The sequence below is a fragment of the Sardina pilchardus genome, chromosome 4 (genome assembly GCF_963854185.1).
Source record: "Sardina pilchardus chromosome 4, fSarPil1.1, whole genome shotgun sequence".
Taxonomy (NCBI): domain Eukaryota; kingdom Metazoa; phylum Chordata; class Actinopteri; order Clupeiformes; family Clupeidae; genus Sardina; species Sardina pilchardus.
The window spans coordinates 33,825,467-33,839,076 of NC_084997.1; the positions used below are offsets into that span (position 1 = coordinate 33,825,467).

The 13,610-nt window shown below is 43.2% G+C and overlaps 1 protein-coding gene across 1 annotated transcript; it reads left to right on the forward strand.

The window, feature by feature from the left end:
* Window positions 1-3,238: 3,238 nt before the first annotated feature.
* LOC134079103 (zinc-binding protein A33-like) lies at window positions 3,239-9,672 on the forward strand. Its single transcript, XM_062535274.1, has 6 exons — window positions 3,239-3,865; window positions 3,987-4,082; window positions 4,463-4,693; window positions 6,113-6,135; window positions 6,221-6,339; window positions 7,827-9,672. The coding sequence occupies exons 1-6, from the start codon at window positions 3,464-3,466 to the stop codon at window positions 8,366-8,368; spliced, it is 1,413 nt and encodes a 470-aa protein (XP_062391258.1). The 5' UTR covers window positions 3,239-3,463; the 3' UTR covers window positions 8,369-9,672.
* Window positions 9,673-13,610: the final 3,938 nt, after the last annotated feature.

Here is a 13,610-nt window from a genome sequence, read left to right on the forward strand (position 1 = left end):
ATCATGTCCTGTTTGTGATTACAAAGTGATCAGCACCTTACACTACCAGTTGCTCCACCATACCAGTTAAACTACTTTCACCTGTTTGCCTTGCCATGTTACACCAAGGATCAAGATGCCCATAAACACAGACTGAGGGGTGATTATGATAAGGAGAAACTTACAAGGTAGAGCCAAAGATTGTCTAGTTGGGTTACCTTTTTGTGTACAAAATGGGCTATATAAATAAACTTGCCTTGTCTAGTTACTAGCTTTATAAACCGTCTCTGGTAGAACTCTTTGGCAATACAGGCAACTGTAAAATTCAGTGCAACTCCTCTCTGGTGCAGTCACCCCCAACATGTTGGAAGTACTGCCATCTGTTGGTGGAACACTGTAACACTCCTTGATAACATCTTGTTTATCCTGTCACTCACTTCCAGTCCTCTCCAAAGAGCACCTACTAACTAACCTGATGCACAGGAAGTGCCCCCACATACCCACCACTCAGAGTGATTTGTGGGTTCCTGTGTATGAGAAAGGCCCAATCACAATACTACTATTTGCTTTCTCCCTCCTTTCTCTGTCTTAGTCTATCTTGGTCTCTCTCTCTCCCTATTGCAGTGCCTAAGGCTGAAATTGTTATTAAGAGTAAACTGAACAAGTTCTGACAAAGAGAGAATGAGAGAGTGGTGGGATGGTTAATGGATAGGCCTACGCTGTTGAATGCCATGTGGAGATGTCATGAGGAGGAGAAGAGATAGGCACACAGGTAACGTTCCTTAATCTCCTCCGAGATCGGTGGTTGTTTATGTGTGTGTGTGTGTGTGTGTGTGTGTGTGTGTGTGTTTGCTGTGTGACCGTAGTTGCTAGCACCCTTGACATCATGACATGTTCTCAGTCCCAGAGCTACAGCCTATGTGGGAAATGAGGACTAACGCGTGTCATTGTACTCTTGACTACATGACAACAGAATGCTTTCTTGCGAGTTGGGTGCTAGAGAGACTATAGGCTACACATCTCCCCCGCCGTCAAGATCACATGCAATGGAACAGCCCAGCAAGTATAAAAGTGCACATCATCACGGTTCTGGCTACGCGCTTCATTTCAACTGTGGACGTGTTGGAAATTGTGCTGCTTTACCAGTTGTGTGTTGACATGGAGGAGCATTTGGAAAGGGAGTAGCCTGTCAGCATTTCCTTGACTGTGCAGCTGCATTTTCCTCTAAACAAACTTTTTTTGAGTAGCCTACAGTATTATCTCATTTCACACTTTTTATAGTAAAATATTTACAAAAATAAATAAATAAAACAGAGTTTCTAATATGCCTCATACATATGCAAACGATTGGGTGTTTTCTGAATGCTGAGGATCCTTTGATGCATCCTGAATGAAATCATGGAAAGAAGAAGCAAAAGTTAGTGTGGTTTATTTTCATGATACACAACAGGATATCTCTCTCTCTCTCCCTCTCTCTCTCTCTCTCTCCCTCTCCCTCTCTCTCCCTCTCTCTCTCTCTCTCTCTCTGAAGTTGAACTGGCCAATCCGAATCAACACAAGTCCAACCCTCTGCCTCACCTTGCTGAATGAGGAAGTGAGCAACTGGACTCTGTGAATAAAGGATAACACAGTCTCAGTTCTTTTTTAAAAACCTGTTTTAACAGGCAAGGAGCTGAGGCAGACAAACTGAAGTGATTGACTGTTTTCCACTGAACTTTTAGCAGGTACGTATAGTGTACTGAATACTTTTAGATTTATCTAATTTTTGACGGTTGGTCCACTCCTCAGTCCTGGTGCTGATTAGAGCAGTTGGTCCACTCCCCAGTCCTGGTGCTGATTAGACTGTAGATCAGTTGGTCCACTCCTCAGTCCTGGTGCTGATTAAACTGTAGATCAGCTGGTCCACTCCTCAGTCCTGGTGCTGATTAGACTGTAGAGCAGTTGGTCCACTCCTCAGTCCTGGTGCTGATTAGACTGTAGACTAGATCAGTTGGTCCACTCCTCAGTCCTGGTGCTGATTAGATCAGTTGGTCCACTCCTCAGTCCTGGTGCTGATTAGACTGTAGAGCAGTTGGTCCACTCCTCAGTCCTGGTGCTGATTAGACTGTAGATCAGTTGGTCCACTCCTCAGTCCTGGTGCTGATTAGATCAGTTGGTCCACTCCTCAGTCCTGGTGCTGATTAGATCAGTTGGTCCACTCCTCAGTCCTGGTGCTGATTAGACTGTAGACTAGATCAGTTGGTCCACTCCTCAGTCCTGGTGCTGATTAGATCAGTTGGTCCACTCCTCAGTCCTGGTGCTCTGGCGCACCACAGCTAGCCTGATTGCCATCGACATGAAAGGCTCTGCAAGACTTTAGTCTGACCAAGAGCCAGTGCTACACGGTTTCTCCAAGCGCTTGGTCGACCCGCCTCCTTTAAGTGGCTAGATTTCCTACTGGTCGATGTCAGAAAGCGTTTTGCCGAGTTTAAACCAATAACAGCACTCTTTCCTCTGCCTTGAACACGCCTCTACCCAGAGCCGTTGGAGCTGCTCAAAGTTGATTGGTTCTCGACCAAAGGGGGCAGTTCCGCAGATTTGGGGAATTCAGAAATCCTTCCCGATTAGCAGTTGACCAGACCAGCGACAGCAACGCCGAAGGTGTTACGTCACTGGGAGGGCGTGCCAGGCTACACCACAGCAGCTCCAGTGTCCATGAGTCAAGCAGAAGGAAATGGGCCGACAGTCACTGTGTACACCCCCAGATAGCCACAAGGTGGCAGCAGAGTGCTGCACTCTACAGCAGTCCTCCTGCAGAGATGCACTTCTGTCCCATCATCCTCCTGCCATGTGGACCTTCACAATGATGTGTCCCCATCTTGAGAACACTCTGTACAACAAGGCAATTGTGGGGTTTCAGTTTTATCTTGCGTAGTGCAAAGAAATGCTAATTCATGCTGACAAAATGAATCTGCTGATCAGTTTATTTCAATGAATTTAGCCGAGTAAGTTCAAATAATTCTAACATGCACCTGTGAGAGGAGAAGAAAAACAATGTAGTTGGTTAAATGCTACTGTACTGTGTGTTTGCAATGCGTTAATGGGTAAGAGGCTATGTTACATTTTTAGACTCGACTTTGCACTTTCTCTAGATAACCAACTGCTGTTTCACTCCCTCTAGCAGAACTGGCCAATCAGAATCCTCTTCAGACAGTCCCTTACTCTGACTCACCTCAACCTTGTTCAAGGAAGTGGGGAACTGAGTTAGATGGACTGGCAAACTGTTTATTTCTGTGACTCTGAACAGGTACAAGGGTACTGGATACTTTTATATTTAATAAACAAACTAAATACATGTCTCAAATGCATGTAGATGGACATGACAGCCTTGTGGATTTACAATTCCTTGCTGTAACTGAGTGACAGACAGGATTTTCAAGTTGTTTGAAAGTGAAAGCAAGTTGTGTAAACGGCTAGTCAGTAAGTATTCACTATACAGTCTAATATGGCATCAAAATCTTTTTCTGAAGAGGACTTCACCTGTCCTGTGTGCTGTGACGTCTTCAAGGACCCTGTACTGCTGTTATGTAGTCACAGCTTCTGTAAAGTCTGTCTGCAGCAGTTCTGGGAAACTAAAGGATCCAGAGAATGTCCAGTCTGCAGGAGGAAGTCTTCAATGGAAAATCCTCCTCTTAATCTCCACTTAAGAAACCTGTGTGAGACGTTCCTACAGGAGAGAAGTCCGAGAGTTTCAGCAGGGTCTAAGGTGCTCTGCAGTCTGCACAGTGAGAAACTCAAGCTCTTCTGTCTGGAGGATAAACAGCCTGTGTGTATGGTGTGTAGAGATTCCAAAAAACACACTGGCCACAAATTTCACCCTGTTGATGAAGCAGCCCTTGACCGTAAGGTAAGATATTTCTCCTCTTGACCATGATATGAGATTTAATCACCTGATTAATTGGAGATTAATGAACAACTGGTGTAAGAAAGATGATGCCGTACTCACTGAAGTCTGTCATTTATTCCAGGAGGAGCTCAAGATCAAACTGCAGCCCTTACAGAAGAAACTGAAGACCTTTAAGAAGACTAAAGTCACCTGTAGCCAAACAGCAAAACACATCCAGGTGAGTCCAGACACATGTTATGACACATCTGTAGAAAATGTGAATCATGAGTATAAGGAAATTGAGAGAAATTGAAAAGTGGGATTTCTTGCAGATATTACACATACTCTCACATCATTCTGCAAGTACTGTAGTCTGTTCATGTCACTTCACATTTGGCGTCATGTTCATCTTGTCAGGGTCTTCTTTATGAACATCTACCATGTTCCAGCACATTTCTCACAACTTTACTCTGTACTCAGTTTGACTGAAGTAGTGCTGTGCTTATACTCCATGTATTCTCCTGTCTCACTGCTGCTTGGATCATATTCAACCTCTCTCAAAATCACTCTGCATAAAGGCCTTTTGTAAATCAATAAACATGAATTGGTTTCACCTAGGCTCAGGCCCTAAAAACAGAGATGCAGATCAAGGGGGAGTTTGAGAAGCTTCATCAGTTTCTACGAGATGAAGAGGCCGCCAGGATAGCTGCACTGAGGGAGGAAGAGGAGCAGAAGAGTCAGATGATGAAGGAGAAGATTGAGAAGATGAGCAGAAAGATCTCATCTCTTTCAGACACAATCAGAGCCATAGAAGAGCAGATGGGAGCTGATGACATCATATTCCTGCAGGTAATTCTTATTGCCCTTAATTCTATTCTGCTGTTCTGTATCTTTATTATGACCGCCGCACAGCGAAGCGGCAAATTTCTGTCAAGGAGGTGCACAAAACTTAGTGGGCATGTAGCCCCACATGAATAGCATGTCGCCATTGTTTTTCGTTTTGATCTGTCACCCCCCCCCCCCCGCCAGACTGGACCCTCCGAAAGGAAGGTTTCCATGTCAACCCATCCCTTAACCACTCATTTCATGTATAGCACCACCTAGTAAAAAATGAAAAAGCAAAGATTAAGTATTGTAATCGCAGGTGTCTCTGGCTGACAAGGTCAAAACTGCACAAAATTGGAAGTGTAGTATCATTATGACACCCTCTGAATGGAGTTTTTTGTTCATGGGGCGCCATACAGTAAATTACTTTATGTGTACATTTAGTGACTGTACACCAACTGGCCTGTAGATGGCCAGACACAATTTTATGTGAGTATCTCGAGAACCATACGCCCTAGGGGCCATGTCAATACATCTCATAACCACTCTTTTAATGTATAGCGCCAGCTAGTCAAAAATGAAAAAGCAAAAATGAGGCATTGTAATCTTAGGTATCTAGGTTGACAGGTTCAACACATACACACACAAGCACAGACACACAAGCACACACACACACAAGCACAGACACACAAGCACACACACAGGCACACACACACACACACACACACACACTCACACACACACACACACACACACACACACACACACACACACACACACACATGCACATACATTAATACACACAGGAACGCACACACTCACACACACGTACACACACACATGCATAAACACACACACATACATACACAGTAGACAGGCAGACATACGCATGCACACACGCACCTGCACGCACACACACATAAACACGTATACGCACACATGTACACACACTCCCACACACACACACACACACAAACACACACCACATTACCCACACGCAAACACACACTCACAAGTGAACCTACTCACACAAACACACACACAGAAATGCAGGAAAGCAGACACACACACACATCCCATTACCCTAAACACACACACTCACAAGTGAAAACTCACAGACAGAGAAGCACACATACACATACATAGCATTTACATACATAGCCTAAATGTTGAAGCAGGGGATGGAGTAGGAGATGGAAACAAATTGACAAGTGTGATTTATTTTTGCGGAGAGAATTTGCAGGACTGAGCGGCGGTCATATTTTACACTTTGCGGTACATCTAGTTTTCAGATAATGACAGATGGAAAATGCATTATCCCATATGTATTACAAATTCCCTTTGCTTAGCTTTATGACAGCAGAGAAAAGTTCAATGGCAAAGAAAAAATTTACAGTAATGCTTTTACTTGACTTTATTTTTTTACCCTTTCACGTTTTCCAGAACTACAAGAGCACAGTGGAAAGGTGAGTGATCTGCCTCCTGTCTCTCTCTTCTCTGTGGTTCTGAACCCAAACCCACAGCAGCACTGACTCCTGAATGTTATTCCAGAGCCCAGTGCACACTGCAGGATCCAGAGAGGGTTTCAGGAGCTCTGATCAATGTGGCAAAGCACCTGGGCAACCTGAAGTTCAGAGTCTGGGAGAAGATGCAGGAGGCTGTTCAGTACAGTGAGTACACACATTTCTTTCCTTGACTGCTTTTGCTGCAGATTATTCAACACAGTTGGTGAACACTCAAACACACACACACACACACACACACACACACAAATCTTTGGGTATGTGTGTGTGTGTGTGTGTGTGTGTGTGTGTGTGTGTGTGTGTGTGTGTGTGTGTGTGTGTGTGTGTGCATGTGTGCATGAGAGAGAGAGAGAGAGTAACAGAGATAGAGAAAGAGTACACATGTGATCACTATACCTGCATCCAGGTATCTCAGTTTACTGGGCTCTGAGGGCTTTAGGGACTCAGGGACTCACTGCTGGGATGTGGAGATCGGAGTGTGAGTGTGATGAGTCTCTCCAGTGAAAAGAAGCTTTGGCCTCCATGGATGGATTGTGTGTGTGTGTGTGTGTGTGTGTGTGTGTGTGTGTGTGTGTGTGTGTGTGTGTGTGTGTGTGTGTGTGTGTGTGTGTGTGTGTGTGTGTGTGTGTGTGTGTGTGTGTGTGTGTGTGTGTGTGTGTGTGTGTGTGTTATAAACGCCCTGTCCTTCTTATGAGGTGACTCACTGTGGCACTTATCGCAAAAAAGCTAAAATCCCAGCTTGCTTCATTCAATCTGGCCCCCTAATCACCCCCCAGTGTAATTGTCTCCTCCATTCACTCTTCACCTTGTTGTTATAAAGGTGGTGCATATAGAGCACATGCTCTACACACACACACACACGCACACACACACACACACACACACACACACACACACACACACACACACACACACACACACACACACACACACACACACACACACACACAGACACACACAGACACACACACAAACACACAAACACAAATTATTTTGTCACTAGAGTGAAGTGGTCATGTGCATGAAGAGTTCAAAGCTGCCACAGAAATATGGCAGCAAGCAGTAATGAGGGGGCCAATCAGTTAGACCAGAGTAACCGCAACTCAATGCTGGTAGGTCAATGCTGCAATCAGACATACTGTATGACCTTAAGCTGTCAGAGCGAGTTTCATGTCTAGCATGTCAAAAGTTAGTTAGCCAACTTGCATTTTTGCTAATTGCAGCGATCCTAGAGGTCAAAACTCACCACATTATTTGTGCATCCTCCCAATGGGGTCATGAGTAGAAGAACTGAGTTTGGTTTAGATAACAAAGGTTGCTGAGATATGAGCTCACTTCCTGTTTTTGGTGGCTTTGATTGGCTTTTACGGGTGAACGTTTTTGTCAATTGTTCCAGGAATCAGTTCACTGATAAGGCATGTTCTGAAAATGTTCTGAGACAATTTTAGTGAGGATTAGTAGAAATTTGTGACCGGCAAACTTGCTAGTGTTTTTGATTAAATTCAATATATCGGCCGATTCAATTATGTTGATGTAACAAGTGTGTGAGTGTGTGTGTGTGTGTGTGTGTGTGTGTGTGTGTGTGTGTGTGTCTGTGTGTGTTCTTTTTTCACTCTTCTCATTTCTCTCTGCAGCTCCTGTGACTCTGGATCCCAACACTGCACACCGACAACTTATCCTGTCTAAGGATCTGACCAGTATGAGACTTGGTGATGAGAGACAGCAGCTTCCTGATAACCCAGAGAGATTTGATAAGTATGCCATTGTGCTGGGCTCTGAGGGCTTTAACTCAGGGACTCACTGCTGGGATGTGGAGGTTGGAGAGAACACAAGCTGGAATGTGGGTGTAATAACAGAGTCTCTCCAGAGGAAGGGGGACTTTAGCTCCATGAGTGGACGGTGGGATGTGTATTGTAATGGTGCTGCATATAAAGCATGTGCTTCTCCTCATGCCCCCACTCTCCTCACAGTGCAGCAGAAACCCCAGAGGATCAGAGTGCAGCTGGACTGGGACAGAGGAAAGCTGTCATTATTTAACCCTGATAATAACACACACCTACACACTTTCACACAGGCTTTCACTGAGAGAGTGTTTCCATATGTTTGTGGTGGGAGGGTGTCTCCTCTGACCATCTCACCAGTGAAGGTCTCAGTTAGAGTAGAGCAGCCCAGTTAGAGCTGATGGTGTCTCTGTGTGGACCAGAACTGATCAGCATGAGGAGATTAATCAGTTAGAAATCACCATCTTGAGACATTCAGGGCCAGATGTACTAACGTTTTGCGCCCATTTCAGGCGTAACGTGCGTGTATAAACATGGGCAGACATGGGCAGTATTTCAATTATATGTATTTTAAATACGTATTTAATTACTTTAGTGTATTTTGTAATTTGTATTTTGCAGGATTGGAAAAAATCAAATGTACTTTGTAACAAAATACTTTGAGGGGTTGTATTTAGAGTATTTAAAATACTTAAATACTTAACAAAAATCTCATAATTTCCCCCCTCAAATTAGCCAAAAATTCATCACACAGTTAAATATAGCCTCTTACCTAGTATAACCATGACAATATGCTATGCTTGTCATAGTCTGGGAGCCAAAGGTCAGAATCTTTAGGACATGAACCCCATGACATGAGGATTTATGTAAGGCAAAAACCTCCCCAATGCGAAACAGTCTCGAGTTTTCACCTCCCAGTTAATTAATTCTGTATATTGAGACACCTTACAGGATGTTACTTTATTTGTCCCCCGTGTTGCCAGTCATGTATGAAGGCAAAAGGCATGCATTTATAGCACAAAAAGGGAAATGAATTTCAATTTAAAAAGGCTAACCTGTTCAATCTGTTGTACTACTTTCATTGAATACGGAAAATGATGGTGGGTAGTTTGCTTCGTCAGAGTTGATTCCACTGTTGCAAAGCCTGCTTGTTGTCAGTTCAATCAACGTTTATATTGATATAGGATGCTGATTACATTTTTTTACTAGATCTACTTCATAGGTAGCCTGGCTCCGCCTTCCTACGTACTTCCGTTCAGTTTTCATTTCACTCCACTACGTAGTCTGGGTCTGCGGTATATTCACAGGTTTTCTCAAGACAGAAATGTGCAGGTCCAATCAGCGAACAGAGGGAGAAGCTGAGAACGATGACGTTGAGGTCGCTAGTTTGAGCATGTCACCTCACGACCAAACGTTTATCGATTGGTTATGGCAGATCTGAGAGGCTCTGGGCAGAGCATCCGCATTCAAGGAAATTCATGTTGGCAATGGAAAGTGTCCAGACTCTCTGTACATTATGAATGTACGAGAGTATGGTAGGACCAGGCTACTTCAGCCCAAAGTTAAGAATTTAGGCCTCTGTCCGCCAATAAAAAAAATTGTATTTCTTGTAGTTTATTTTAAAAGTTGGTATACCATTATTGTGGGGGTATTTTTGTATTTTCTAATTACTAATTACTTGTATTTTAATTAAATAAATTTTTCACATCCATATTTTGTATTTTATTTTGTTACATTTTCTATGCCAGTATTTGTATTTTGTAACAAAATAGTTTTTGATGTATTTGTGCCCACCTCTGAACATGGGGAGGATATGTACAAACAAGCCGCAATGAGGGAAACGCGCAGACTGCCTGCCGTGGGAGCTGAAAATGGCTATTTGCGCTTTTCCGTGTCATGCATATTAATTCCTGGGCGGATCAGGTGAAAATGGGTGTAACGTGCAAGTACAGGGGAGGAGAGGTGCTAATAGTGATTGATTAAGTATTCCGCCAGATGTATGAAAACAGCGCACGTCTATTTTGCATAGAAAAACTTCCGCCTTCTGAAAGCAGGTGTAATCCAGATTGCGGTTAAATGCTAGCCTAGAAATCTAGACGCACCCTAGCGGCCAAAAATATTTTTGCCTAGCGGGATGGTCTAGGGTCGCACCGTTGAGGCCAAGGCTGCGCTAGGCTCGAGTTCAGCCTAGCCAATCAGAACGCTCTATCTGTGTACGGAGTTCTTGAACCCGCCTTAGCTCACCTTCGGCTTCCGATAAGACGCCAGGGGGCTGGACCATGCGTCCTCGTTCGACGAGTTGGGTTTGAGACCGTATCGCACAACCATAGAGAAAAACAAAAGATGGATGAGGCTAACGAAGCGCGCTCGTTTGAATCGGCTTTGGAAGAGTTAGACTTGGGCTTTTCTTTGAAGTTTGAGCAGAAAGAAGCACTCAAGTCATTCGTTTTAAAGAAGGATGTATTTGCCGTTTTGCCGACCGGCTACGATTGGTCACAAATGCTGGCCTATTACGTGCAGAGGCAGTTTGAAAGACAACTGTTCATCCCACCCACAGGCTTCAACTCTGTGAATGGTCCGACCCCAGACTATACATTTCTGTGTAGTTTGGCTTGCCAGGCTAGTTAAATGCGTCTATTAGAAAAACTTTTAGAGACAGCTGAATCAATATTCAGAGCATCCGTTTTCTTCATTGCACTATGTCAAAAGCAACCTTAAAGGAGCCGTATGTAGGAAATGTATTTCAATTAATCATAAAATGGCCCTGATATGTCACTAGACATTTAGAAACCATGCTAATTTCAAAAACTTATATCACTGACAACAGTAGTCCGGCCAAGATATTTTCATTTAAAAGTGAAGTTGCAGCCCTCAACTGATGTTGATGTTGTTATGTTGTGTTTTGGTTTGATGCGCCGCCCTACACTTATCTACGCATCACGAAGTCAGTAGTATTTCGCCATCCGGGTTGCCAGCTATGCTAGTTACCACCATAGACAGCTGCAGCTACAAACGTGTTGGATAAAAAATGTCTAACGTTATGGAACCTAAAAGACCTTGTTATGAATCCGAAATACATCTAAATAAAACAAGGATTTAGGAGATTGAGACGGCTGAAAACGGAGAAGAATTTGAAGACAGACGTCAGTGTTGTTAATTTGCTCCTGGACAGGTAAAGATTCATCAGTTTGGCTAACTTACTTGTCGGCTACTGTAAATATGGACATTTTAAATAGCCTATTCATGACAGTTGAACAAATTATGCAAGTTCGTGCAAAGTATGTTGGCCATATGGAGGAGGTGGGTAATTGAATTGAAAAGGTAGGCTAAGGAATTGTTTGGGAAATAAAAGCATCTAGTAGTCATTGCTAACGTTAGCAATGCATTATCAGAGTTCGTTTCTCTGTTTTTATGCTGAGGAAAACACTTGCCATTGAAAGCTAGCAGCCTACGTTCCTGCTGCAGCTAGCTGGCAACCGTGACTCAGAGGGGAGGGGGAGGCGATTCACCGCTCTACAGTATTTTGAAATAATTGCAGTACTCGTTTTGGCCAAAATCCTACATACGGCTCCTTTAACTTTTGTTTGCCTCTCTAAAATCGTATTTTCTCTTTCACGACATAGCCTACACTTCCCAATCTGTTAGACTAGGCATTAAAGGGATAATCCGGAGTGAAATGCACTTTAGATCAATTTTTCGGACTATTGGGAGTACATACATTGAGTTGACACCAAAATCATGTCATTCGGATGTATTTTGAGAAAGTTCGCGCTCACCGTTTTTAGCCAAAACTCGTTAGCCTGGAAGTGACCGGGGCGTGTCCTTTCGCCGCTACAAAACGCTATTTTTATACCTCTTCTACTGTTCCAAACAACACTACACTTACGTGGTAGTGAGTAGAGGTTCCCTAAAGCCAAACCGAAGTATCCGCACGTCTTTATGTGGTCGGATAGAGAGTCCAGAATGAATTTAATCGAGTCCGTACCTTTCCGGAAATGTTAGTAAAGTGTTGTGAAAACGTTGCTAGCTGCAACAGCGACATTTCCGGAAAGGTACTGACTCGATTAAATTCATTCTGGACTCTCTATCCGACCACATAAAGACGTGGGGATACTTCGGTTTGGCTTTAGGGACCCTCTACTCACTACCACGTAAGTGTAGTGTTGTTTGGAACAGTAGAAGAGGTATAAAAATAGCGTTTTGTAGCGGCGAAATGACATGCCCGAGTCACCTCCAGGCTAACGAGTTTTGGCTAAAAACGGTGAGCTCGAACTTTCTCAAAATACATCCGAATGACATGATTTTGGTGTCAACTCAACGTATGTACTCCCAATAGTCCGAAAAATTGATCTAAAGTGCATTTCACTCCGGATTATCCCTTTAAGTCATATCCCAAGTCTACGTGAAATAGTAAAAGTAAATAGTAAATAGTTCAAGTATTTTTTAAGTGGATTTGAAGAGTAGGCCTACTCTGTCTGTCGCTGCTCGTTGACATCTCTTTGAATCGTGTATGACCGCTAAACTTTGATTCTTTTTATTGCTGCAATATTCAACTGCGCTCGTTGTTCAGCTCTGCATGCGCAATTGGCGTGATACAGGGGGCGGGGACGGGCGGCTCTGAACGCAATTAAGGTAATGTAGTGACAGCTTACTAAATACCATCAATATAGCAAAGCCCAGCGTTCGCACTCTGCGCATACAAAAACTTGTTATTTGCACTGTCATAGTACATCTGGCCCTCTGACTTTTAAAAACTTTTAATGTCACTTTATGAAATACTTTTGAAGGGCTGATTTATAAGTAAATGAGTATCCAAGTCTCCATTGAAACACTATGGAACAGCATAATAATTATGACCGCCGCTGGCGTAGCGGTCATATAGTGATTGTCAAAGTTTTTTTTTTTTTTTTTCTTCCGTCATCTACTTCCTGAATTTTTGGTCAACGAATCCCGGGACACCGTAACACTGAGGCACATGAACCAGTCATTAGTGATTTGCACCCCCATGGTAATAAATGAAAATGCAATATTATATTGCTTTAATCGTAATCAAATTTCATAACCTGACATCCTCTGGGAGTATGCCAAGTTTTGTCGAATTTCATCCATGGGGGGGCTATAAAATGTTTTAATATGTGTGTACATTTAGTGACCGTATGTCAGATCCTATGGACTTTTCATTGCCTGCCATTTTGTTTAGACCATTTTGTTATACTGTTTTTTCATTGGCTGATTAGTTCATTGCTCTATTGCTTAATTCAATTGTTGTAATTGTCCGGCTAATGGTTCAGCCTATTTAAGGACCCTGTTTTGTCAGTGACTTTGCTGAGTTCTTGAGTTGCCACCCTGCTATGTACTGTAAGTGTGCTACTGTAACCTTGTGGACTAGAAACTTTATCAGCCGCCTTATTATCTGCCCACTGCCTGTTCCTGTGATTTTGAGATCTTCTGTGAGTTTTTGGATTTTTGATGAACTTTTTCCCTGCCTGTGATTGGACTATTTTCTGTTGAACTGTGATCCCTGGATTGTGTACAAGATCTTTGAGTAAAGTCTTCACTGCATCTCTCTTGTCTCTCTGCATCTCTGTCCTGAATCCACACCTGAGGGTAGGGCTGTGCAATTAATCGATTTTAAAT